The 27,365-nt window shown below is 38.8% G+C and overlaps 1 protein-coding gene across 4 annotated transcripts; it reads left to right on the top strand.

Moving 5' to 3' along the window:
• The first annotated feature begins 6,435 nt into the window (after positions 1–6,435).
• Positions 6,436–26,788, top strand: THUMPD3 (THUMP domain 3 tRNA guanosine methyltransferase). 4 transcript variants are annotated; one of them, XM_086366582.1, is made up of 10 exons: positions 6,436–6,534; positions 7,976–8,264; positions 9,311–9,388; positions 14,943–15,419; positions 17,443–17,573; positions 20,325–20,394; positions 22,674–22,789; positions 23,793–23,903; positions 24,660–24,783; positions 24,958–26,788. In XM_086366582.1, the coding sequence occupies exons 2-10, from the start codon at positions 8,010–8,012 to the stop codon at positions 25,105–25,107; spliced, it is 1,512 nt and encodes a 503-aa protein (XP_086222708.1). In that variant the 5' UTR covers positions 6,436–6,534; positions 7,976–8,009; the 3' UTR covers positions 25,108–26,788. The 4 variants fall into 4 exon arrangements, 2 of the variants coding, with proteins under 2 accessions (XP_086222708.1, XP_086222709.1); XM_086366583.1 differs by having other exon boundaries at positions 6,436–6,850; XR_015151089.1 differs by lacking the exon at positions 20,325–20,394.
• Positions 26,789–27,365: the final 577 nt, after the last annotated feature.

The raw sequence follows: 27,365 nt of genomic DNA, 5'->3' as shown, positions 1-27,365 counted from the left end.
CCCAGAGTTCACCCAGACTCACGTCCATCAAGTCGGTGATGCCATCCAGCCATCTCGTCCTCTGTCGTCCCCTTCTCCTCCTGCCCCCAATCTCTCCCAGCATCAGAGTCTTTTCCAATGAGTCAACTCTTCGCATGAGGTGGCCAAAGTACTGGAGTTTCAGCTTTAGCATTATTCCTTCCAAAGAAATCCCAGGGCTGATCTCCTTCAGAATGGACTGGTTGGATCTCCTTGCAGTCCAAGGGACTATAAGCATGTTATTCGGGAACATGTAGGAAATCACTTTGTGAACAAAAGGCTGACGTGCTTAACAGCCCTTGCTTCTATACACGAGCACAGCGAGGGACCCGGCTGGGGATTGGTTGCACTATTTCTAACTCTAACCTGGACACTGTTTTACCCTTAAGAATTGGCAAGGATAGGCAGCTATTAGGGTAAAATAGATGTCTATGTTCATGGGAGCAACTACCACTCAGTTTGTAATCTGCTATCTGATAGGAATCATTAAATTTAATCATTTGCTTATTTACTTAGGACTCACTTTAGTTTCCTATAAAGTGAAAGTGAAAGTGAAGTCGCTCAGTCGTGTCCGACTCTTAGCGACCCCATGAACTGCAGCCTACCAGGCTCTCTGATGGGATTTTCCAGGCAAGAGTACTGGAGTGGGGTGCCATCGCCTTCTCCAAGTTTCCTATAAGACAACTATCAAATGGAAAGAAATTAGAAGTTTCAATTTCCACAAGTAAATGTTATTTATTCAAAACTGGCATTTTCAGGGCTTCCCTGATGGTCCAGCGGCTAAGACTCTGTGCTCCCAATGCAGGGGGCCAGGGTTCAATCCCTGGTCAGAGAACTAGATCCCACATGCTACAACTAAGACCTGGAGCAGTCAAATAAATACATAAATATTAAAAGAACAACAATACCACCACCTGGCCTTTTCAAGCAAGGACACACTTAGTCAATATTTTCACAGCAGTTCATTTGTTTCCACAGCAGTTCATCAGTGTTTTTCTGATATAAACTAAAATACTATTACTCTTTGCAATAAATGAGAGTAAGAACTCCAAAGAGCAAATGTGTCCATTTTTACCTCCTCTGCAGCATTTTAGCCTGAACTCTTGAGCATTCATCCCCTGGCAGAATAGGGCCACTTCAGATCAGCAAAATCTGCTCAGCCTCACCCTTAAACATCCTGCTTTTTACCTTGTTTTCAAACCCATAGTCAATTCATAACCAATAACAGGTCATCCTTCAAAATACACCAGAATTGAATTCTCACCACACTCACACTTAATACCACTAATATCCTAGTTTGAGTCATCATGCTCTCTCACTTGAACCACTGAAATGGCCCAAGGACTGCTTCCATTCCTGCCCTCTACCATTCTCCATATAGATATACAGAAATCAGATTGATTATATTCTTTGCAGCCAAAGATGAAGAAGCTCTATACAATCAGCAAAAACAAGACCGGGAGCTGACTGTGGCTCAGATCAAGAACTCCTTATTGCCAAATTCAGACTTATATTGAAGAAAGTAGGGAAAACCACTAGACCATTCAGGTATGACCTAAATCAAATCCCTTACGATTATACAGTGAAAGAGACAAATAGATTCAAGGGATTAGATCTGATAGAGTGCCTGAAGAACTATGGATAGAGGTTCGTGTAATTGTACAGGAGGCAGTGATCAAGACCATCCCCAAGAAAACGAAATGCAAAAAGGCAAAATGTCTGAGGAGGTCTTACAAATAGCTATGGAAAGAAGAGAAAGTGAAAGTGAAGTCGCTCAGTTCTGTCCAACTCTTTGTGACCCCATGGATGACAGTCTACCAGGCTCCTCTGTCCATGGGATTTTCCAGGCAAGAGTACTGGAGTGGGTTGCCATTTCCTTCTCCAGGAGAGCTTCCCAACCCAGGGACTGAACCCAGGTCTCCCGCATTGTAGGCAGACACTTTACCATCTGAGCCACCAGGGAAGCTGAAAAGAAGAAAAGGGAAAGGCAAAGGAGAAAAGAACAGATATATCCATTTGAATGCAGTGTTCCAAAGAATACCAAGGAGAGATAAGAAAGCCTTCCTCACTGATCAATGTAAAGAAAGCAATAGAATGGGAAAGACTAGAGATCTCCTTAAGAAAATTAGAGATACCAAGGGAACATTTCATGCAAAGATGGTCACAATAAAGGACAGAAATGGTATGTACCTAAAAGAAACAGAAGATATTAAGAAGAGGTGGAAAAAATACACAGAAGAACTATACAAAAAAGATCTTCATGACCCAGATAACCATGATGGTGTGATCACTCACCTAGAGCCGGACATCCTGGAATGCAAAGTCAAGTGGGCCATCATCAGTATGAACAAAGCTCGTGGAGGTGATGGAATTCCAGCTAAGCTATTTAAAATCCTAAAAGATGATGCTGTGAAAGTGCTGCACTCAATATGCCAGCAAATTTGGAAAATTCAGCAGTGGTCACGGGACTGGAAAAGGTCAGTTTTCACTCCAATCCCAAAGAAAGGCAATGCCAAAGAGTGCTCAAACTACCACACAATTGCACTCATCTCACACACTAGCAAAGTAATGTTCAAAATTCTCCAAGTCAGGCTTCAACAGTACATGAACCATGAACTTTCAGATGTTCAAGCTGGATTTAGAAAAGGCAGAGGAACCAGAGATCAAATTGACAACATCTGTTGGATCATCAAAAAAGCAAGAGAGTTCCAGAAAAACATCTACTTCTGCTTTATTGACTATGCCAAAGCCTTTGACTGTGTGGATCACAATAAACTGTGGAAAATTCTGAAAGAGACAGGAATACCTGACCACCTGACCTGCCTCCTGAGAAATCTGTAGGCAGATCAAGAAGCAACAGTTAGAAGTGGACGTGGAATAACAGACTGGTTCCAAATCAGGAAAGGAGTATGTCAAGGCTATATATTGTCACCCTGCTTATTTAATTTATATGCAGAGTACATCATGTGAAATACCAGACTGGATGCAGCACAAGCTGGAATCAAGATTTCTGGGAAAAATATCAATAACCTCAGATATGCAGATGATACCACACTTATGGGAGAAAGGGAAGAAGAACTAAAGAGCCTCTTGATGAAGGTGAAAGAGGAGAGTGAAAAGGCTGGCTTAAAACTCAACATTCAGAAAACAAAGATCATGGCATCCGGTCCCATCACTCCATGGCAAATAGATGGGAAAACAATGGAAACAGTGAGAGACTTTATTTTTTGGAGCTCCAAAATCACTGCAGATGGTGACTGCAGCCATGAAATTAAAAGACACGTGCTCTTTGGAAGAAAAGTTATGAGCAATCTAGACAGCATATTAAAAAGCAGAGACATTACTTTGCTGACAAAGGTCCGTCTAGTCAAAGCTATGGTTTTTTCAGTAGTCATGTTATGAATGTGAGAGTTGGACTATAAAGAAAGCTGAGCACTGAGGAATTGATACTTTTGAACTATGGTGTTGGAGAAGACTTTTGAGAGCCCCTTGGGCAGCATGGAGATCAAAACAGTCCATCCTAAAGGAAATCAGTCCTGAATATTCACTGGAAGGACTGATGCTGAAGCTGAAACTCCAAAACTTCTGCCACCTGATTCGAAGAGCTGACTTATTTGAACAGAGAAAGACTGAAGGCGGGAGGAGAAGGGGATGATAGAGGATGAGATGGTTGGATGGACATGAGTTTGAGTGAGCGCTGGGAATTGGTGATGGACAGGGAAGCCTGGTGTGCTGCAGTCCATGGGGTTGCAAAGAGTCGGACACGACTGAGCAACTGAACTGAACTGAACCTTTCTCCACGTAGTAGCCAGAGTGATTCTCTTAAAATCTACGTCATCGTGATAATGTGTAAAACATTGGCCTATACAGCGTACCCACCCTACCTCATCTTCTCCCTCATCCTCTCCTCCCTGGCCATGCTGGCTGGCCTCTTGGCTGGATATTCCTAAACCTTGTTGAACATGCTTCTGCCCTCAACCTGGAATGCTCTTCACCTAGATACCCAAATGGCTTGCTTTCCTTCAGGCTCTGCTTTGTTACCTTCTCAGGTTTTCCTGACCACCTGATATTAAATAGGTTTTCCCCTCCATCCATCCAGCACTCTTCATCTCCCATCTTGCTTAATTTTTCTCCATAATACTTATCATCATAGGAATGTGATATGTATTTTTCTGTATTGTCTTTTTCATAGAATAGAAGCTCAAAAAAAAAATTCATTGCTGTATCCTTAGTTCTTGAGAGTGCATGACATGTAATGTTCAAAAAAGTCTGTTGTTTAAACCACAGACCTAACAAAACACTGTGAGTAAATACTGTCTTAGGGTAACTTTCCCCATGTATGTGACTTTTTCATGAGAGATGATTTTAAAAAAGGTATGATTTAAGTAACACTGAATCAAGAGGAAAGAATCTTTTCAATATTTTAATCCCTCTCGTTAAGTCAAAAAGATCCCACTTTGTGCAATTTTGTCTCTAACACTTGATAACTTACCCTTCTAAAAAGAGAATGGGCCTTAACCTTTACAATTGTTTGTAGGGAACACTATTTGGCCAGAACTTAATAACCTTGCTTTGTTTCCACTGTATTTAAGGGCACCATCTATTTTAATTATGTCTGGTAACATGTTAATCTCATTTAAATCTTCTAAGAACTCTTAAGTATCATTTTTGCACATGATGCGTTTCCCATGAGAGAAAGTTTCCTTTAAGATAAAATTCACCAATTTAAACTGCACAATGCAGTGTCTCTTAGCATCGTCAGTGTTCTGCAACCATCACTATCTAATTCTAGAACATTCTCAACATCCCCAAAGAAACCCCATACCCTTTAGCTATCACTTCCTAACCTCCTCATTTCCCCTAGCCCTGCTGCTGCTAAGTCACATCAGTGGTGTCCGACTCTGTGCAACCCCACAGACGGCAGCCCACCAGGCTCCTCTGTCCCTGGGATTCTCCAGGCAAGAATACTGGAGTGGGTTACCATTTCCTTCTCCCCTAGCCCTAAACAACCACTAATCTTTCTGTTCTGTATATTTGCCTATTCTAGACACATCATACAAATGGAACATGTGGTCTTTCGGGACAGGTTTTTTTGAGGAGGGGCTTGTTCCTGTTTTTCATTTTGCGTGTTTTCAACGTTCATCCATACTGTAGCACGTTCCAGGATTTCATTCCTTTTTTCATGACTGAATAATACTGTATTGTGTGGATATACCACATTTACTTATTTATCAGCTGAGGGGTATTCAAGTTGTTTTCTCTTTGGGGTTATTATAAATAAAGCTGCTGGCACATTTAGGTACAAGTTTTTGTTTTAACATGTTTTCAGTTTTCTTGTAATTACATACCTGTAGAAATGCCGGACCATATGGTAATTCTGCTTAACTTTTTGAGGAAAGGACAAACTGTTTTCTGAAGTGGCTGTACCATTTTGCATTCCCACCAGCAACACCCAACTGTTCCATTACTTCACACCCTTACTGAAACGTGGAACTGTACTCTTTTTAAAACTTTAGCCACTCAAATAGGTATTTCACTGTGGCTTTAATTTGCATTTCCCTAATGACTAGAGACCTTGATCATCCTTCCATGTGATTACAGACTGTATGTGTGTCTTCTCCGGAAATACTCAATTTTTTGCCCATATGTAAACTGAACTATTTTTGTGTTGCTGAATTGTAAAAATTTTTCTTTCTAAAGTATCTTGTTAAAACTATACATTTAGGAACTTCCCTGGTGGCCCAACAGTTACGATTACTCACTGCTAATGCAAGGGACCAGGGTTCAATCCCTGGTGAGGAAGCTAAGATCCCACAAGTCCTGCGGTGCAGCCAAAAAACTTAAAAAGAAAGAAAGCTACTTAAAAAATAAGTTTAAAAATAATACATTTAGAGAAAAATGTTAAGTAAACAACAGTACAATTGGGCAAAAATAATGAAGGCAAAGTACAACTCAAGGCCTAGTTTCAGCAACACTGGCTCATACACTAAAGGCAAGATTTCTGGCCTCACAGCAGCCAGGTTCAAATCCCAGTTCTGCCTCTAAAAAGCTGCCTTTTAGACAAGACAGTCAACCGTTGTCAGACTCAGTTCCCCCGGCTTTAAAAAGCATGGCACCTGCCACTTGAGAGCTATTGAACAAATGACGCGTGTGAAGCGCTCACTCAGTGCCAGTGCCGCTAAGCGCTCTCTAAAATTAGTTACAATGACGACAGGCGACGAGGCCTGCGGCCTTCCCGGTTCAGTTTGCTGAGGACTCAGCCCCCAACCGCAGGGGCGGGCCACCACAGATTCGGCACCACAGCGTACAGACCTTTATACGCATGCTCTTCCCTCAGCGACCTCTCACAAGCACCTGCCCCCTACTCGGAGCCGTTATGGCCGCGCCACCAGACTTCCGTTTCCGGGTCACCGAGGCGGCTTCCGGTAGCGAGACCGGGCGCGCTAGGCCGGCGGGGTTCCGAAGCCGGAAGGGTCTACACTGACGGCCGGTTAACCGGACGCTGGGAGTGGCCAGGTGGGGCGCCGCTGACCCTCGGCAGGGAGGAGTGACCTTCGTCTTCCGACCCGGACGGGCACTGGCTGCATTTCAGCCCGATCTGCAGTGGATCCCTTCTAATTCCCTCTCCCTGGACTTTACGTGCTCCCCGGGATTCCTGTGATTAGGGCCCTTCGGGTGGGAGTCGGGAGACGTGGGTTTCATTCCCGCCTGCGCCACTGGTTGGCACTCTGACCTTGGCTGGATACGCCCTTCCGTGGGCTTCCGCTCCCTTATTTAGTGATTGTGAGCTCCTTAATGGCAGGAACAATGGGCTTCCTTGTTGACTCAGCTGGTAATGAATTCGCTTGCAATGCGGGAGACCCGGGTTTGATCCCTGGGTTGGGAAGATCCCCTGGAGAAGGGATCGGCTACCCACTCCAGTATTCTGGCCTGGAGAGTCCATGGGGTTGCAAAGAGTCGGAAACGACTGAGCGACTTTCACTAATGGCAGGAACGGACTTTTATTTGTGTTAGACAGTGTCGCCTGTCCCGGGTACAGAATAGGGACAGTGTAGGAACTCTGTGTCTGCTTAAGTTGTTTTGGATCCCGAAACTTTGAAAATCTGGCGAGAACTTTTGATCTCCACCTACCAGCTCTCTAGTCCTTTCTAGTCCACCCTGCCTCCCACCGTACCAAATGCTCAGATAAAGGAAATTTCGCTTACAGTTAGTTTCAGATAGTTCACAGATCTCTACTGATGCCCATTCATGTATCCCAGAGCCTGCCCTGTCCTAGGCATTCAAATATTTGTAATCACAAGACAGTAGATGGTCAGTTAATTTTTTTAAATGCATGAATCACTATCCATTTCAAAGAGGAAGATAGACATCCTTAATTAGCAAGTAGGAACTGGCAGTAGTATGCCATTCTTGCATAAGTCTTTTAATAACCCTATGAGAGAGCCATTATTCATTTCCCATTTGGCAGGTGGGGAAATAGAGGCAATGGAAAATAAACTTATTTTAGGTCATTCAACTTTTGAACGTCCAGGACAAGAATTCAAACCCAGGTCTGAAATTCCAAAGCCCCCTGTTGTTAACTACTAGCTGAAGAAGGATTAAATGCGGAAATATTTTTAAATGTGCTCTAGCAACCTCTGTTTTGAGATTAATTTCTGTAGTTATGTGATGACTATCATCAAGATGGGTGATCTCAAACCAAAAGTTGCATGCTGTGGAAAGACTTGTCTGTCTACATTTCTTCCATAGTATCTGTGTTGCTTTTTTAATAATACTGTATTTTAAATCCTCCACTTTGACCCATGTTATTCAGTCCGTATAACTTTGGTGAATACTGATTTGGTTATGTTGGATTGTTCTGCTAGACCTCCAAATTAAATATTTTTAATTATAGTTGAAGTAAGAGGTGATAATGTTTGGGCATTATTTCTTTTTCTTTTCTGTACTACTTTTAAAGGGACTATATTCAGGATCTTGGAAGCACTGCCAATATGTCTGATGTTCAAGAAGCCACTAACCAGCTCCTGGATGTGAATCTTTGTGAGAACCAGATGTCTATACAAGTGACTGAAAGTGGCCCCAGAAGTGAGTCTGAGCACCTCCAAGTCACTATTGGTGCCACTGTGCCTACTGGTTTTGAGCAAACAGCTGCAGATGAAGTGAGAGAGAAATTGGGGTCATCATGCAAAATCAGCAAAGACCGGGGCAAGATATACTTTGACATTTCAGTGGACAGTCTGGCTCAGGTTTGAATGAAGCAATATTTAAAATGGCTTTCTAAATAGATGATTTTATGTTTACTTTCTTAGTTTACAGACCTCTCTGGAATCCTTACTGCTTTTCTTTGCTCTGCCCTGTATCAGGTGATTTTAAAGTATTCCTGCATTTTCTGTTGGGTATTGATTTGTAAGTTTGCTTTATTTATTTATTTATTTATCTTTTAGAATTGATCCTAATATTTCCTGAGGATCAATTCACCAGAAAAAATCCTGTGAGACTCAGGAAGAAATTCTTAGTATCTGTTATTCCTCTTAGAATTTATTTACTTTGGCATGTAGCTGAAATTTAGACTCCAGTACTGAAGCATAAAGGGAGAGATTTTTCTATCTGTGTCAAATTTATTCATGCTCAAAAGTAATTAGGATCACTGAAAGTGAGAAGTGAAGGTCAGCAAACCGCCATCCCTCTAGAGTAAACACTAAGCTGTATCTCATTACCACATAAGCAACACGGGGCCAGGGATTATTGCATGTGTTTTGGGGGTTTTTTTGGTCAACATTTCCTAAGCTCTTAGTATCTGGCATATAGTAGGCCCTGTATTTTTCATCCAGTGTTTAGTTAATAACCTCAGCAGCTTTGTAAAGATAGGCACTATCATTATCCTCATTAATCATTAAGCTTAATAATAGGTAATTTGCACAAGGTTACTTAGCTAATAATCACCAAGCTGGAGATCAGACCCTACACAGGATACCCCAGAGAGCCGTGAGGGCAGAATAAAGCCCCATTTCACTGCTTCATCTTTTCCTTCTCTCCTAACTCTGCTGCCCACAGAATACTTCTAGCTTCTAGTCTTCCATCTGTCTTTTTTCCTTTTCTGTAGGGGAATAGAACCTGATGGGTAGCCAAAAAGATGGGAGGGTGGGGAAATGGGAAAAATATTAAATACAAATTATAGGTATTAGCTGCTTTAAAATCTTTGTACCTAATTTTTATATTTAAATGTTGATAGTTTATGCACTTCAAAAGCTTGCCCAGAATTTGTCTCTTAAAATTTTTTTTCCCTACCCAGGTTCATTGTCTGAGATCAGTTGATAATTTATTTGTGGTTGTTCAGGAGTTTAAGGATTACCAGTTCAAAGAAACAAAGGTAAGCTTTCCTAAACATGGAAGCTAATTTTGAGCCATCTTCCCAAAGAGATTATTTCCACTTTTCATATTCTGTGTATCATTTAGCATTACTGCTTCTTTTATGATCATAGAATACTGGGAGGCTTTTACAGTAAAATCCAGAGATTTGTTGATAATCCATTTTCAAAAGTTGCTTTTAAAAATAATTATTGCAGGGTGTGGGGAATGGGTGAAGGAAGTCAACAGATACAAATTTCCAGTTATAAGAGAACTGAACATGGTGACTGTAGTTAGTAATACTGTACTGCACATTTTCCAGTTGCTCAGATAGTAGATCTTAAGAGTTGTCATCACCAGAAAACTGTATGGTAACAGATGTTAACTAGACTTGTTGTGTTGATCATTTTCCAGGGTAAACAAATACTGAATCATTTTGTATATACCTGAGACTAAAATTATATGTTAACTATATCCCATTGTCTTTTAAAGGGGAAAAAATAACAGAACAAAGAAATAAAAATCAATATTGAAAAACAAAAACTTAACAAGAAATAGAACAAATGATTTGACTTTCTGACAAAAGAAAGGCACCTTAGATGAGCTTTGCTGATATATATGGATTCAAATAGAATTGCTTCCAGGCTGTGAAGCAAAGAGCAGGCATCAGTTTGTGTCATCTACCAATAACACTTTCTCTCACCATTCTATTTTTTGCCCTGCTTTCTTCTCTAACTTGTTTTTTGCAATAAAGCCAAAGCAATATCTAAATACTCCTTCAGTTGTTAGGACAACAGCTTTGTTCCTAACTTGTATTTAGCATCAGATTCCTAAATATTGAGATGCTACCTAAGCTGAAGGCTGAAAATAGATCACAGTCCGGCTTTAGTATTTTTCCACATTGCTTTTTAAAGGTCTCATTTCCAGAGTCAAATGCTTGAAAACCTTTTTCTTTCAGTTTTATTGCCTATATTAGAAATAATCTTTTTTAAAACTATGATGTGCCGCCTGATTGTCTAATTTTTATTTATTGGTAACAGGTTGATTTCCAAAACATCATTCAGAAACCAGTCAAACTGATATGAACCCACAACGTAGAAAAAAACAGATCGAAAAGAGTTCAGACTGCAAATAGATGATAATTTTATTAACTAAAAATGTAACTTTTAACACTAGTTTTATAACCCTTCAGCCTTCTAACGGGCATTGCCAACCAAATCATATCTACAAAATTAGTAAATAACAGGCAGGCTGCTGACAATCTTTGCTCTTAAGTATTTCAAAATTTTAATAGCTGATTCTATACATGAATAAATGTTGACATATTTTTAAAATATGTGTCCATCTTAAATTCTTGCCTCTAACCTACTAGGGTATTATTAATAATATTTTCTTCAATTGCCATGTTTTTGCCATCCTGGAATTTGTATTATTTGGGGTATTCTTGATCTCTCTAATTGGAGGTGAATTTGGTATTATGGAGCCATATTTCCAGAGCTGCCTTCTAAGTAGCTGCAAAGCAGGTTACTGATAGAAGTCCCAGAAGAAAACAGCAAGAATTAAAGTAGATTTTCAGATCTTTGCAAGAGCAACTTCTGTTGCCTGTGACCGTGAAAAATTGTTAAGCCCTTTGTGGACTTGAGTTGCAACATGCCCCCAGTAGAACTTTGTTTTGTTTGGCTTCTAGTTTTCATTCTGTTGACCATCAGTTTTTTCCTTTGTTGCATTATACTTTCGCATGTCTATAAAAACCTGTTAGTTTAACCATCCTAATGGGTTCTCTATTTTTAAATACTCAGATGATATCATTAATTCTATTAGCTTTTTTATTAACTAATTTTTTTAAAAGGGTAACACCTGTGATTTAAATTGTTTAGCCAGTTTATATATTTATTTAGAACAAAATTGTAAAGATTGAAAAGATATACAGTGAAACATGTTCCTCTGTCTTCATACTATCCATTTCCCTTCTTGAAGGCAACAGTTATTACCAATTTCTTAGATATCCTTCAAGAGATATTTTAATATGTATATTTTTTTACATATTTACACAAATGGAAGTATACTGTACATACTGCTCTGTTCTGTGTTTTTACTTGTCATCTTGGAGATGACACCGCTATCATTGTTGGATTTGACTGCATCACAATGTAATCAGTCCCATTTTAGGACATTGGGATTGTCCACACTCTCGTCATTACAGTGGTGCAATGAACATCCTACATACATCCATGTACATGTTCAGTCTGCGGATCATTTTTCTGTTTGATAAGTTTATCCCATTGATGTTTATTGATACAACAGAAATGTGTGCTCTTGGTTCTGTCATGTTTATGTTACACACATTTAGCTTTTTAAAAATTTATGTGTTTGCTTTTTCCACGTGCATGTGTTTTAAAATATTTGGAAAGTTTGTGATCTTTCTCTAGCTGTTAACTTTTATAAATACAACTTAATCTACTGTTTACACAGTATTTCTTGAATCTCTACTAAGAGCAGTGATGAAGTTGGCATATTTTCCACGTCTCTCCTTCCTCCCTTTCTTTTTTTTTTTTTTTTCCTTCCTCCCTTTCATCCTCCAGTTTTATAATTTTTCTTGGTGCTGACCCATATGCCTTTAAATCCTTTGAGTATACTTTAAAAAACATTAGCTTTAATTTCTGTCCTTTGACCTCAGGGTACAAGAGAAGAAGATATCAGCGTGCTTAAATTACTTGCCATGTTCTGTTACCTTTCCCTCCAAGGATACATCCCTTTGTAACATTTACATTCTGTTTTGCTGTCATAATCCGTATGTTTGTTTTTTGTTTTAGTCTTTTCGTTAAATTGATTATAGGCACACTGCTTGTCTTTTTGTTACAGGTTTATCTCTTGGATGGCATGAGTTCAGAAATGTTTGTCTTTCTCCTCTATTCTTGATTAATAGTTTGGGTTTAAAATTGGGAATCATGCTCTCCTTCCTTAAGAATATCATAGACATTGTTCATTTTCTTCTAGCATGAAATGTTGCCATGGAAAAATCTGAAGCCACCCTGTTATTTCCCCCCCATATTTGTTGCTTTCTTTTTATTTCTGCTTGATGCCCAGATGATTTTTTTTTTCAATCTTTGAAGTCACCGGAATATGTCTCCTTGTTGATAATTCCTAGTTAGGACATGTCAAGCTCTAGAGCAATTCATATCCATTTATATTTAAGTTTTCTTGAATTGTTTTTTAATATGTTTTATTTTAAATCCCTTTATCAGGGATAAACCAGTTATACATATGTAGGATCTCTTTGGACTGTCTTTGATGTTTTCTGTTGTTCTCTCTAGTCCTTTTCAAAATCTTTGCTCATTTTTACTGTATTTGCTTTGTTTCTTTCACATCCCTTACTGTATTTTCAGCAGTGGCTTTCATAAGTGGTGCTCTAATATAATCTTCATTTTTGCAATGGTTTTGTTTTCTCATTCAACTTTTTCTTTGAACTCTACAAGCTCCTGTTTCATCTTCTTCTGGCAGCTCCCCTCATCTTTTTCCTGCTTTTATATCTCTTCTTTGAGCTCTTATGTTGCAGAAGTATTTCCTTATTAGATTTTTTTGATGTCATGTCAACATATACTCTTGCCTGGAAAATCCCATGGACAGAGGGCCTGGTGGGCTGTAGTCCATGGGGTCACTGAGGGTCGGACACGACTGAGTGACTTCACTTTCACTTTTCACTTTCATGCATTGGAGAAGGAAATGGTGACCCACTCCAGTGTTCTTGCCTGGAAAATCCCAGGGATGGTGGAGCCTCATGGGCTGCCGTCGATGGGGTCGCACAGAGTCAGACATGACTGAAGCGACTTAGCAGCAGCAGCAACATATCTCATCATGGATTTCAGTTGCTTTGTGTCAGTATCTTTCTGGTCACTGGTTGTTTTCTGCTGTTTGTTTTTCTGTCCCTTGCCTCCTTTTTTCCATTCATGTAAGTCTGGTGCTAATAAGTTTTGATAATTGCTCATCCTTGAATGAGGGAGTTCCTTCTTGATGGGAGATTCAGGAACTGTTCCAGGCCAGCAAGAAATCCCCCTGATTCACTGTGAAGTTCCTTCTGGCAAAAGGTTGTGGGTGAATGAGTTCTCCTTTTCCTTCTTTTTTTAAATAGCTTTATTGAGGTATAATTTCCATACCATTTACTGAGTTCTTTTAACCATTCCTTCTCCCTAGCTGGAAAGGTTCAGGAACTTTAAGGTTATTTACTATATAGAATATTTCTGCAAATCTCTATTCTTTCTCTCCAGCAAATAGAGCCAGTCTCTGAGATTCCTTTTTCAGCCTCCATTTCTCTCCTCTGCTGCCTTTGGAAACAAACAAGATTCAGGGAAGCTCCCTCTTGGTGCATTCTCTTCTTCCCTGCTTTTCCAGAGAATTTATTTGTTCCTCCTTTGCAGACTGCTCGCCCCTTTGCCTGAGATGTGTAGGTATCCTTCCTCAGGTGTCTTCCTACACCTCTGCTTGAGCTTCCCTGTACTCAGGAATTCTTACGTTAGAATTCTTATGTTCTGGTTCTAGATTAACAGATACCATGTAGATTCTATTACTATTGAGTTGGTGTTTCTGTTGTTCTTTTTCTTGTTGTTTTGGGTTTTTGTTTTTTTTTTCTTTTTGGCCATGCCGTGTGGCATGTGGGATCTTAGTTCCCTAACCAAGGACTGAACCTGCACCCCCTACACTGGAAGCTCAGAGGCTTAGCCTCTGGACCACCAGGGAAGTCCCTGTATTTACCTCCTGAGAGGAGCCTTGGTAATGAACCTAAAACTTTAGATGATGCTAAGTTATATAAAGAAAATAAAATGAGAGTGACTTGAGAGTAGAGCAGGTCTCTCAGAGGATGTGCTTTTTAAACTGCTGTTGAATAATGAGAAGGGAGCCAGCAGTGCAGAGAGGCTATGTGAAGCACATACCTTCACATGTGAAGCAGAGGTGAAAAGCTTGGGAGAGATGATCCTGACATGATACAAGAAAAGAAACATAGACAGGAGTTGAGTTATTTGGGCTTTTTAGGGAATTTAAATTTGCGGGGATGTAATCAGCTGCTGAGGTACTTTACACGTGATCAGATTTATTTTTTTCACAGATGACTGTAGATACTATTTAGATACTGGATAGATACCTTTTTAATTGTTAAAGTTTGGGTTTTTTCTTTTCAAAAATAGTATGTATACACAGCCACAAAATTAAATAGGAAGTCAGTCATTGAGAGGTCTGCTGCCCTCCCATGTCTTTCATCCACCCACTTCCCCTCCCTGGAGGTAACCACTGTTAATAGTTCTTATTTGCTTACATTTTAACCTAGAAGCCCAGCTTGTGACCTACCATTCTATCTTGTATTATTCTGTAGTGGCCTTAATTTGTATACATCTTAATATTCTCAATTAAGACTTTAATTTCCTCAGTTATAGGCATTATATTATTTACTCTTTTGTCCTGTACTCCTGCCACCCCCAACATAGCGATTAATGTAGTCCATAGGCAAAGTAGGAGTTTATTTGTTCAATTAAAATGTTAAGAAATGAATGAAATTAATGGATTTCATTCTCTGTCTTTTATAGGAAGAAGTTCTAAAGGATTTTGAGGAATTGGCTGGGAAGCTTCCATGGTCAGACCCTTTAAAAATATGGAAAATTAACACATGTTTCAAGAAAAAAAAAACAAAGCGCAGAAAGATAAATCCGAATTCAAGTAAACAGAAGATTGATAATGGACGAGGAGACACAACAGTTAAGAAGGATGTTAAAAAAGAGTTAACTAACAGTGTCTCAGATTCACAGATCTCAGACTGTTATGAAAATCCAGCCATCAAAGAGCAGGTATCAACATTAATAGGTGATGGTTTGACATCTTGCAAAGATGAGACTGAGGAAAACTCAAAAGAAGAAGCTGATCCGGAAGTGCTGAAGTTTAGAGTCACATGCAACAGGGCAGGAGAGAAACACTGCTTTTCCTCAAATGAGGCAGCAAGAGATTTTGGGGGTGCTGTTCAAGATTATTTTAAGTGGAAGGCTGATATGACTAACTTTGATGTGGAGGTAAGTGCATGTTCTTACTGTGATGATTCAAGAAGGTTGTCATAACAAATTTGTAGAATTTTCAAGACTTAAGTCTTATGGACAATTAAACTGAGGTCACAAAGTTAATGGGGTATCATTAATAAGAGTATGAGCAATGGAGACAGAGCCAAATCCAGATTTGTACTCCATAACTGTGTAGCTTTGGACAAGATATTCTGTCTGAGCCTCCATTTTGAACTGGAGCCAATAACACTTCATACCTATGTGTCCTAAAGGTTAAATGAGATTATACTTTTGAAGTATCTGGAATGATACCTGGTCTATACTACATGCACAGTAGTGGGGGAGCTATTGAGACTTGAGTTTTCTAATTTCTAACCTAGTGCTTTTTCTAACATGGTGTGGACACATTCAGATTATAAAATTCAAAAGAATTAAAGCAACTGTTTTGTTGTTGTGTGTCTCGGTTGCAGACTTTGCTACTGAAGTGGGGTATATTTTTAAAACAAACCTTGACCTTCTAAAACGAGGACATCATTACTAACACTCATCCTGGAGCCGGCTCTCCTCTTTCTTAAATTGCGCTATATTCCCAAGCTCAGATCCTCCTTTTTAACATGCTCACTCTCCTTGGTCTCAATCTTCTGCTATATGGGTGATTCCATGTGGACCATACTGACTAATCTTTCCATCTCCAACAGTTTAACAGCCTCTAGCAGCTGATGTTTTTACTGTTGCTTTTGGGACACTTGAATCTGGGGCAAGTCGTTATTCTTTTTATTTTTGCATATCAAATTGGAAGAACAATTCCTCATTCCTTTTTCCTTGTAACAGCTGTTATGATGATGAACAGGCTGACTACAACAGTGATGTCCAGAGTTAGCAAAAGGGCTCAGAGGAGATTCGGGAGCTGTACTACCTGGGTTTATTTATTTATATTATTTGGCTGTGCTGGCTCTTAGTTGCAGCATGTGGGGTCTTTGGTTGTGACATGTGAACTCTTAGTTGCAGCATGCAGGATCTAGTTCCCTGACCAGGAGTGGAGCCTGGGCCCCCCGCCTTGGGAGTGCAGAGTCTTAGCCTCTGGACCACCAAGAAAACCCCACTACCTGGGTTTAAACCCCAGTTTATGAGCTGTATGACTTTGGGCAATAAAAGTGACCTCTTTCTGTCTTAATTTCCTTATCTATAAGAGGAGGAGGATAATATCTAGCTCAGAGGGGGTAGATATGAAATGAGGTAATAAAGTGTATAGAACAGTGGTTTGCATAGAGCTAGGTGTTAACTGCTGCTGTTGAGATCATGATGAGGAAATTTGAGGTGGAAGATGGGAGAACTCATTTTTCTTTTATTTGAATAGTTTATATTTAACTGTGTGCTAGAAAAACTATAACTAGGACCAAAAAAATATTTTCACAGGCATTACTTATGAGTCAGATTTTTTTAAAGTACTAAGAAAATAATAGGTGTTAAAGCATATGTGGCCTGGCATTAACAGTTGGTTAATCTAAATGAAGGGTATAGTTAAGAGTTCATTGTGCCAGTATTCTTCTAAGCATTTCTATATGTTTGGAATTTTTTCCCCCAAAGTTAAAAAATTTTTAAATGAATTTTAGAAGCCTGGAAACCTTCAAAATATGTTTCTCTTATAAAAATCAGAGGAAACCTGGTTATACCTAACTTGTGAAAACAGTGAATCAAAAGGAGAATACAATAATTCTAAAATAGTATATACCTAAATGATTTCCTTTATATGAAGCTCAAGAAAAAATAATTTATCATGATAGTGGTCAGATTAATGACAATCTGGGATGGGCACTGACTTAGAGGGCAAGAAAAACTCTTTTTCTGGGTGGTGGTTACACAGCATGTACATGCAAAAATTCACTGCACTACATACTTAAAATTTGTGCATTTTACTGTATGCAAGGGATACCTCAGTAATAAAGTAACAAATTAAGCCTCAAATTTTAAAATCTTAGTAATAAGTATAACTTGAACTCTCTTAAAGCTATTTTATTCTGTCTTATTTTGTTTGTAGGTTCTTTTGAACATCCATGATAATGAAGTTGTTGTGGGCATTGCGTTGACAGAGGAGAGTCTCCACCGAAGAAATATCACACATTTTGGACCCACAACTCTTAGATCTACTCTTGCCTATGGGATGCTCAGGTAGGACAATGAGTTAGCCTTGTAGTTTCAAGGGACACTTTGCTTTGAATTTTCCCTTCAAAATCTTTTGTGAGGTACTGTGTTAGAATCTAGTAGATAAAGAACAGGATAAAATGTTAAAGATCTCTTTCTTTGTATCCAATGTTGATTCCTTGAGATTCTGAAAAGATCACATAATTAATATCTCAATTTTCTTGATTTAAAATGAGAATGATAGTTTTCATCTGCCTTTTGAATGTAGTTGTCACATTTCTGTTTAGAAAGGATATATTCCATGTTGAGAAATAGAACAAATTTTGTTCTGTTTCATTTCTGTGCAGTGAAGCAGATGGAGAGCAGAGATTTCATAAATGTGTATAATGTATAAATGAACACGGAGAGCTTTTACTTATATGTTAAAATTCTATACTCACAGAAACCCAGGAATCATCCTGGAATTTTCTACTTTTCAAAGAACAAAACGGCTTTCTTTCTTCTTTGCCTGTTTCCCTTTGGGTGTTTCTTTCCACCACTAGGACAAGATGTCTTCTCTAGGTTTCTGTTTGCCAGACTGCAAAATAGGTTTGATGTGAGACTTAAAGGATTATGAGTGAGGAATAAATGCAGAAACAGATGCAAAATACCTGTTACATACAGTACCTGGCATACCTGGTAGTTAATTCTATTTCCTTGTCCTCCAATCTTTGCTTCCTCTTTTCCCCTGCTCATCCTTGGAATCCTAGTTCAACACAATTGGAACCTGTCAATTCAATGACAACAGTAGGAAAACTGGGCCCATTTGATTAAGGAAGAGCTCCTAGTCATCATTCATTTAACAAACATTTATTATCTACTGAAGGCATTATGGTAGGAGCCAGGAATATAGAGAATTATTATGGGTGCAACTGTTAGAAACCTAAATAAGCTAGTTTAAGATTTAAAAAAGTGATGATTGTGTGGGAGTGGGAATTAATAGCAAAATACTGAGATGTCTTGGGGAACCCACAGAAAAACTGAAAGCCATGTCTTAAGAAAAGTAGGATCCTGGTCTTAGAGAAAACCACCAGAAACCTAGACAGTCACTTTTATCTCCCCTGGGAGCCCATGGGCTCTTGGCTCTACTTATCTCTATAAATGGCTCCCCCTCATCTAAATTTATGTTTCCAATTTTAAATAACCAGGGTTTCTAGCTCTTTGTTCCCAATGGTTAGAAGAAGAGAGAATCTGATTGACAGTTTCGGTCATGTGTTTACTCAGACCCAGCAACAGTGGCTGGGAGTACAGAGTTGGTTACTCCCAAGAGGGTTGCCAAGGATTCTGTTGCTCTGTGTTTTGAGGGGCAGGAATGGGGAAGTAGAGCTGGACAGTTCAGTTCAGTTCACTTGCTCAGTGGTGTCAGACTCTTTGCAAACCCATGGCTTCCCTGTCCATCACCTACTCCCAGTGCCTACTCAAACCCCTGTCCGTTGAGTCGGTGATACCATCCAACCATCTCATCCTCTGTCGTCCCCTTCTCCTCCTGCCTTCAATCTTTCCCAGCATCAGGGTCTTTTCCAACGAGTCGGTTCTTCGCATCAGGTGGTCAAAGTATTGGAGTTTCAGCTTCAGCATCAGTCCTTCCAATGAATATTCAGGACTGATTTTCTTCAGGATTGACTGGTTGGATCTCCTTGCAGTCCAGAACTGTGGTGTTGGAGAAGACTCTTGAAAGCTGGACAGGCGTTACAATAAGAATCCAGTATTAAAGCAACTATGGTGGTTTAGTTGCTAAGTTGTGTCCGACTCTTGCGACCCCATGGACTGTAACCTGCCAGGCTCCTCTGTCCATGGGATTCTCCAGGCAAGAATATTGGAGTGGGTAGCCTTTCCCTTCTCCAGGGGATCTTCCCAACCCAGGCATCAAACCCGAGTGTCCTGCATTGCAGGCAGATTCTTTACCAACTATAAAGCAACTATACTCCAAATTAATTTGAAAAAGGAGTCCAGTGTTAGTCCTCAGGAATCTCAGTTTTGTGAGGGAGAACCATAATAGAATGTGGAAAGAATAGCAGGACAAAAGAAGGAAAGAAGAACCTTGTCACCTGTCTGAGGAGATATTTCATAGAGGCGGTAACATTTAAGCCACTAACAGTAATGCCTCTAATTCTGACTCTGTCACCTATTAGCTTTGCATCCACAGATGGATGGGTTTGCATCAGCTTATCTGTAACTGAGAATAATAATAGTAACCTATCTCACAAGGCTGTTAAAAGGATTAAAAGAGATAATGCATGCAAAGAACTTAATTCCATGCCTGGCAAATACTAAGAGCTGAAAACTAAAGTAGTTATTTTAATAGCAACCTTTATTGTCTTTAAAAGTAATTAGGAAAGGAATCCTGAATGAGTAATTGCCAGTAAACTTGTATTGATACATGTTGTACTTGACACTTTTGAGTTTTCAATGTAACAACACAAGTTTATATACAGAATAACAGGTATTTTCTAAAAGCATATGTACATACACACACACACATGAAAAGATCTACAAGCCAAATTCCATTCAAAGTGAAATAGAGATTTTGGACGATAGAGGACTTTTAGTTATGTGTAATTTTTTTTAAGTGCCAGGCTATAGACTCAACATATAGTTACAAATTTATCTTTAAAATAAATACTGATTGTTGTTTCTTCAGGCTGGCATAACAGACCTGTGATCTGACAGCATCAGGAATAGTTATTGTGGGTGTCTTGGCTGTTGACATCTGTTCACATAGGCTGTTTTCTTCTCTAGGCTCTGTGCACCTCAGCCCACTGATATAATAGTTGATCCGATGTGTGGAACAGGGGCAATACCAATTGAGGTAATAACTTTCCTTTAGCTTTTAGATAAGAAAGTGATACATCCAGAATGTTCTAGAACTAATGGGTAATGACCAAGGTTAAGTCCATGGACCCAAGATTTGAGTGAATTACACTAGTAAAGCTGGAACTTTTGTGATAAAGATGTAGCCACCTACTATAAATAGCCAAGGACTAGGCTTTAGATTAGAAGTCATGTTTATTCACTGGATTACAGAGAAGGCTGAGAATTACAAACTGATGCGTCCCATTTCTGTAGACAAATGGGTAGACTTGAACAGAAAAGGTAATTGAAGGCACAAGCATAAACTGGAAGAGGGCATTTAATCTCTATAAAGTGAGATTATGTTTCTTAATCCATTTAGGTTCTTGAGGGAGCAAGTATAGTAGTATGATGGGGAAACCTAGGAACATTATTTCGATTTTTTAGGATGTTTAGCAAGGTTACAAAGTTAAAAAAAAAACAAACCTCTCAAATCACATTGAGAGGACTCAAAAACTACCTAAAGCAAAGCAAGAAATAGAAACGCATTTTCTAAGTGGAGAACATTTAACAGGAGAGTTTGCTTGAATCATTGTTATTAAATCAGTATTATCTAAACTTTTATAATTGAGAAGAGGGCACTCCCAGTAAAACTGCTTAAACTTGTGAAACATAGCAAGTTCCTTAAATATAGTATATGTAAAGCCAGTGGGAAGAAACTTCAGGGAGATACCACAGATTCTGAGTGAGCAGAAACTGGACACATGAACAAGTCCAAAGCAACCTACAAAGGGAAAAATAATCCAGAGTGCACTTAGGAAAGGACATCTGCCACCTGGGAATTAGGATCCCAGAAGGAAATCACAGTAGTCCAGATGATTGCTGTTTTCTGCTAGTATCAACTAGAGAAATTTACTCTGGCTCAGGAGCCACACAGAGGAAAATCAGTTGTTGTCGCAAAGAATTCTGGAAACAAAGCAGAGTGCTCTCCAGCTTTGAACCATGATGTGAATGTTGTCTGGAATAGCAGTGAAGGTCAATACATGTCAAGAAATATACAACTAGAGCTAGAGACAGTCCAGAAGAGCCCCTGGCACTGCCGATAGAAAGAAAATGTTCGAGGCCCTTCCATGTAGGGGTAGACCTGAGAATGTCAATGTAGAAGAACCTAGGCTGATATATGATCCAAATGAATGAAATTATGAAAGGAATTGACAGGTTATAGAGACAGTTTGTTCACCAAACTCTAAAATATTTAATTTCGAATACTCCCTTTAAAACTTGGAAGTACTACAAAACCCTTGTCTTTCAGGAGCTGAAAATCTACATAAATAGGTTTAGAAGAAAAAATGAATATTGGGCAATCAGAAATCACCTGAGGCTTTCATCACACCCTTCTCCATTACCCTCAAGGGTCTGGGCAAAAGAAAAAGCTGTGAAGCACTGTGTCCATGGGTGAGGGGGTATTACTGTTTACCAAGAAAGAGGTGCTGTTACTCATCCCTAAACCGAGAGCAGAACTGTTTGTGCTTTCATGTCAGAAACCTGTTAATCTGCATAGAACATTGTTCATGCCTAGGGCAGTGTGTCACCTCACTGCACAAATAATACGAAAAGCTCAGGGTTTATGTTCTGTTGACATATTTTAAACTTACAAAATCCTTTCAAGAATATAGTGGTTATCATTCAAAAGCCCATATAATGAAGATTACACTTCATTTAAATTCTTAAGTATTTGTTTCTCAGATTATATAAAAATCCCATAATCACAAAAGGGTATAGGTTAGTCGGTTTGATTTGGTTAACTTTTTCAAAGTACATTTAAAGTCTGCAAGGCCTCCTGTGTGGTAGGGAGTACTGGGTGAAGGATTAAATAACATACCAGACCTATCCTTAAGGAGTTCCCAGGTTTGTTGAGGAGCAGATAGGTACAGAAGTATGAAAAAGGGAAAAAGTACAGTGGCAGATATATGTACAAAGTGCTTTTGGAGAGGCAAATGAGAGACAGGTTGGAGAGCTGGGGTTGACATCAGAGGGCATGACGTTTGAGCTGGGACTTCAAAGATGAGTGAGAGTTGAGCAAACAGAAAGAACAGGAGGGTGTTTCAAGCAAGGGAGGTAGCAATGTTGACAGCATGCAGTGTTTTGCCACTTTAGAAAAGCATTGGATTATTGACTTGGATTGTCTTGAATATTGACAAGTGGTTGAAATGATTTTACCTTTAATCATTTTGGGGTTTTCTTTTTTTTTTTTTGCAGTTTGCTAATTCTGTTTTAATAAATACTCTTGTCTTTTAGGGGGCTACAGAATGGTCTAACTGTTATCATATTGCTGGTGATAATAATCCATTGGCTGTGAATAGAGCTGCAAATAACATCTCATCTTTATTGACCAAGATCCAAGTTAAAGAAGGGTAAAAATTTAAAAGATTTTGTAGCATCACTTAGATAATCAAATTTCATATTGGCTTTATGAATTAATACAACCAGTGCATTGTGACATTATAACCAAATATACATTCTGAGAGACTCCATTTAAAGTTGATTGAAACTAATTTATATTTTTAAAATATTTTAACTATAATTTCCCTTACCCTAATGCAACTATTTAAATTTCTGTCTTCCTTCTTATTCCTATATCTTCTTTTCCACATAGAAGAATTACATAGATTCATTTTAATTTTGTAAGTTTTCCATTATGCGTGCAGCCATCTAGTTGGGGACTTAATAGAGGCACAAGCAATCTTGTCTCTGGAAATGTTTTATTAAGTAGGTAATGTAGTTTGGAGAAGGCACCCCATGCAGGGGTGAGAGGAGGGGCCTTAGCTATCCTCCCAGGTCTCAGGGAAGAGGAAGATGGCAGTGGTGCCCTTTTGTCTGAAACTTAATTGAATACAAACAAGGAATTCAATCTTGTGCTAAATGTTACAGGAATTAGAGAAATCCAGGGGGAAGAGTCACCGAATACCAAATATTTGTCTATCCCACCCATGTAATCTTTAATGTCTTCTTATTGGTATGCTTCAGGACCACTTTTGATGATTTCATAGCCTTGCAGGACCACGTGTATCCCAATATTTGATTCATTCAGACTCATAACTCATAAATCATTTTTTCATTTCAAAATCTGTTCTTATAAAACAAGTACATATTAAAATATTAATATTTTCTTATGCAATTAAAGTTGAAAATCAGTCTTAACTAATTTCTAAATTTACTTGTTCTTACATATTATAAGTGTTTTAGCTTATGATCTGTGCTTTCCACATACATGCTACCTTAAACATTTTTGCTAAGTTGCAGATGTTGTCACTGATTTCATTTTAATTTTTGGATACTGTAACAGTCTCTTGAGAAGTCTTTTTTTAATTTCATTCTTCAGGATATGTTGAAGCACCTTTTCTTTTGTCCCCACAGCAAACTGCCCTTGGGCTTGCCCATAGATACTATTCAGTGGGATATCTGCAACCTGCCACTAAGAACTGGCTCTGTAGACATTATTGTCACAGACATGCCATTTGGAAAAAGGTGAGACTTCTAAAAAATGAGTTTTACTTTCATTTGTTATTATATTAGTACCCACATATCTTCTAAATCTGTTGTCTTTTCTTTTGAGCTTATTCTGTCAGAAATCTTCGATTTCTTTTAGGAGACTTAGGTTTTTACTTCCTTTAACAGTATGATAGATTCACCCATTTTGTTTCTTCTGAGAACTCAGAAGTGTATTAACTACACTTTGATCCTGACCATCACAGGAGGTTCATCCACTTTGTAGCCCACTGTTGAATTACATTAATACTTCAGAGAAAGGTTGAGAAAATCTCAGGATGTTTTTTAATCACTGGTTTATGTGGCTTCCCCAGTGTTTCAGCTAGTAAAGAACCTGCCTGCCAATGAGGGAGATGCAGGTTTGATCCCTCGGTCGGGAAGACCCCCTGGAAAAAGAAATGGCAACCCGCTCCAGTAGCCCCATTGCGCTGTAGACTCCGACACCACTGAGCATACATGCATTTTGTTATGTAACTGCTTATACTAAGACAACCTATATTAACTATTATAGTTGTCAGTTTCTTTTACCCTTAACCAGTTCAGCCCATTCAAGATTCTAAGCAATTTACTAGTCTGATCATTTGACACATAAATGGCAAAGCGTGGTTTTACAAGGCAACTTTTTTCATACTTCAGGATTTTCTTATTGCAATGAATTTCTAAGAACTTCTCATATACAGTCCTAGCTACTTACCTTTTGCAAAAGTAAGTGACTTATTCGACCTCCTGTTATAGGATGGGCTCCAAGAAGAGAAACTGGAACCTTTATCCAGCTTGCCTGCGGGAGATGAGCCGTGTCTGCAGACCAGGGACAGGCCGAGCTGTACTACTGACTCAGGACAAGAAATGCTTTGCCAAGGTGCTGTATGTTAGTGCAAAACCTCAGCCTGTGACAAATTTGGGACCTTTTTAACTAGACTTGGGGATATTTGAGTAGGATGTATTTTCTCTTCTCCCAGTGTTTTTTACTAAGACCTCTGAGTGGTAGAGAAGCAGTTATCAGCTAATTACTTTTCTTTTTGTGTATACACAGGCATTATCTGGAATGGGACACCTATGGCGGAAGGTGCATACTGTTTGGGTCAACATAGGGGGTCTTCATGCTGCAGTTTATCTCTTGAAACGTACACCTCAAAGTTTTGTTCATCCTTCAGAAGAAGATGGAGAAAGATGTCCTTGGTAATACAAAGATCAAAAATGATTACTAGTATCTGTGCTTCCTGACACTGAAAATATCAGCACAAAGAACTTGCTTTGAGAGAAAAAACAGTATTAAAGATTTGGTATAAATCTCTTCACCATAGTTAGGAAAAGATATAAATGGAATAAGTCTTATAAGAAAGTAGAGCTTTTTTTTGGCACTGTTTGAAAGGGGTAGTTGAGCAATTAGTACTTTTCTTAAAAGGCTTTAAAGATGCTAAGCCTACTAAAATGCTCCGGGATTTGGGTTTAGAACATTTTCAGGCTTTGTAACAGTTCCTGTTTTCCACTGTAGGTAGAAAGCTACTCTGGCCTCATGGAAAGGAAGAGAGCCTAATCAGAGCATGAGGTTACATTTCATTGCCTGTGCAGCTTTGCTGTTTAGTTGCTCAAGTTTTTTACATTAGTTTCTAAAAATGAAGCGTTATTATGCTTTGTAAAATAGTGTTTGTTCCATGACAAGCTAAATCTTATATAAGTCTTATAAGACTTATAGTTTATTATCTGCCTTAAAAGTTATAACATCAGTGAATAAGATTAACACATTAATCTGAAGATAGACACTCCTGTTTGTAAATAGCAGCAAATACAATGGTAAATGAAAGGGACCAACAAGCCATATTTAAAGAAATTTTATTTTTCTTTCAGTACACAGAGGTGATGCTTTTCAAAATCAGACATACACCTGTCAAAAGTATTTTTGTTGGCTTTTCTAAAGGACTAGATAACTGATGAATTTAAAAACTTCACGCAAGTCCTTCTGTTATTTTTCTCAGTCACTCTGCTGTGCCGTGCTTAGTTGCTCAGTCATGTCTGACTGACCCCATCGACTGTAGCCCTTCCAGATTCCTCTGTCCATGGGGATTCTCCAGGTTCCATGCCCTCCTCCAGGGGATCGTCACGACCCAGGAATTGAACCAGAGACTCCTGCATTGCAGGTGGACTCTTTACCAGCTGAGCTACCATATATGCTTTTCTAGTTGCAGAAAGTCCTTCCCAAAACAGTGGAAAATGAAATAACCTAAAAATTAAGTCTTGTGAAACCAGTGCTTCCCTGGGACAGATTAGATGTGGAGTTTTATGTGGGATTCTGTATTCAGTTTATTTTGGAGTTCTGGCTACATTCAGCTTAGATTTTTCAGTGCCATATTAGTTACATAACAGTGCTATTCATAATTAACTTTTGATGTCTCATCTAGAATAAAAGGACAGTGTTTATTTCCTTTGAAAGAAAAGTTCAGATTAGCAGCATAATCCATAGTCCTTGTATGGTTTCTCTCTGATGTACCTCCCATTTGAGTATGAATTGGAAATGAGACATTTATAAGGGTCTTGTATCCTAGACTGGAGTTTCTACCATCATCAGAATGCACAGTTGCACTACTATAGGTTCAACATAATATCTTTCACCTCTGACAAAATAAACTGTTCAAACCTTTTAAAACTGTTAGTCCGCAGTCCATAGGACTAGAGTTCAAGGAACATGTCTGTTTTCTTTGCTGCTTACCAAGTGCCTGACAGACACATTTACCTACCAGCATGGACATTTAATATTTGTTGAACATAACGGACAATTTTGCATATTGGCTGTTCTTGAGTAAATCAAATTTGTGCCGGATCTATCATAGCTTTAGTCCTATTAAATACCATTATAAAAACATGAACAGAGTGGTTTAAGATGATATAAGTATGTAGTGAACACTGTAATGGTTCGTCATCCTCCTCCCTAGTATTGTTTTGTAATCTGGTGACAGGAACAGGAAATGTGCTACGTGAGGGACTCAGGAAAGCGAGAATGAGTTGTATATGACACTGCCACCTACTAGCTGTGTGATCTTGGTTTTTAACTTTTGAAGTGGGCCTGCTGCACCGTGGTAATGTGAAAAGATGGGGAAGGTAATCTTAATAATCTGAACAAAAAATGACTTGAGGTAACCGACCAGACATTCAATATTTTAGAGGGGGGAGAGAAATAACAGACATTGAGACAGATTTTTTAAGTTTAATGAAAGGAAAGGAAGATGGTTATCTCTCAGAGACTGACAATGTACTAGTGGCTAGAGAGAGAAACATTTGTTTAAACATTTCTTTTCAAATGTTAGTTAAGACTTTTAGAAAATTTTAGATTCTTAACATACCAATGTCAGACAAGGTTCAAGTCTGCACTACAAGGACTGTAAAGTGAAAAAAAAAGGAAGTATTTTAAAATGTCTATCAAATACCTAAAGTACATTAATGCCC

The sequence above is a fragment of the Bos grunniens genome, chromosome 22 (genome assembly GCF_055505025.1).
Source record: "Bos grunniens cultivar Pamir isolate PY7600 chromosome 22, Bosgru_T2T1.0, whole genome shotgun sequence".
NCBI classification, from domain to species: Eukaryota; Metazoa; Chordata; class Mammalia; order Artiodactyla; family Bovidae; genus Bos; species Bos grunniens.
Note: the sequence above shows the minus strand (reverse complement) of the source record. Positions and strands in the feature narration are given on the sequence as shown.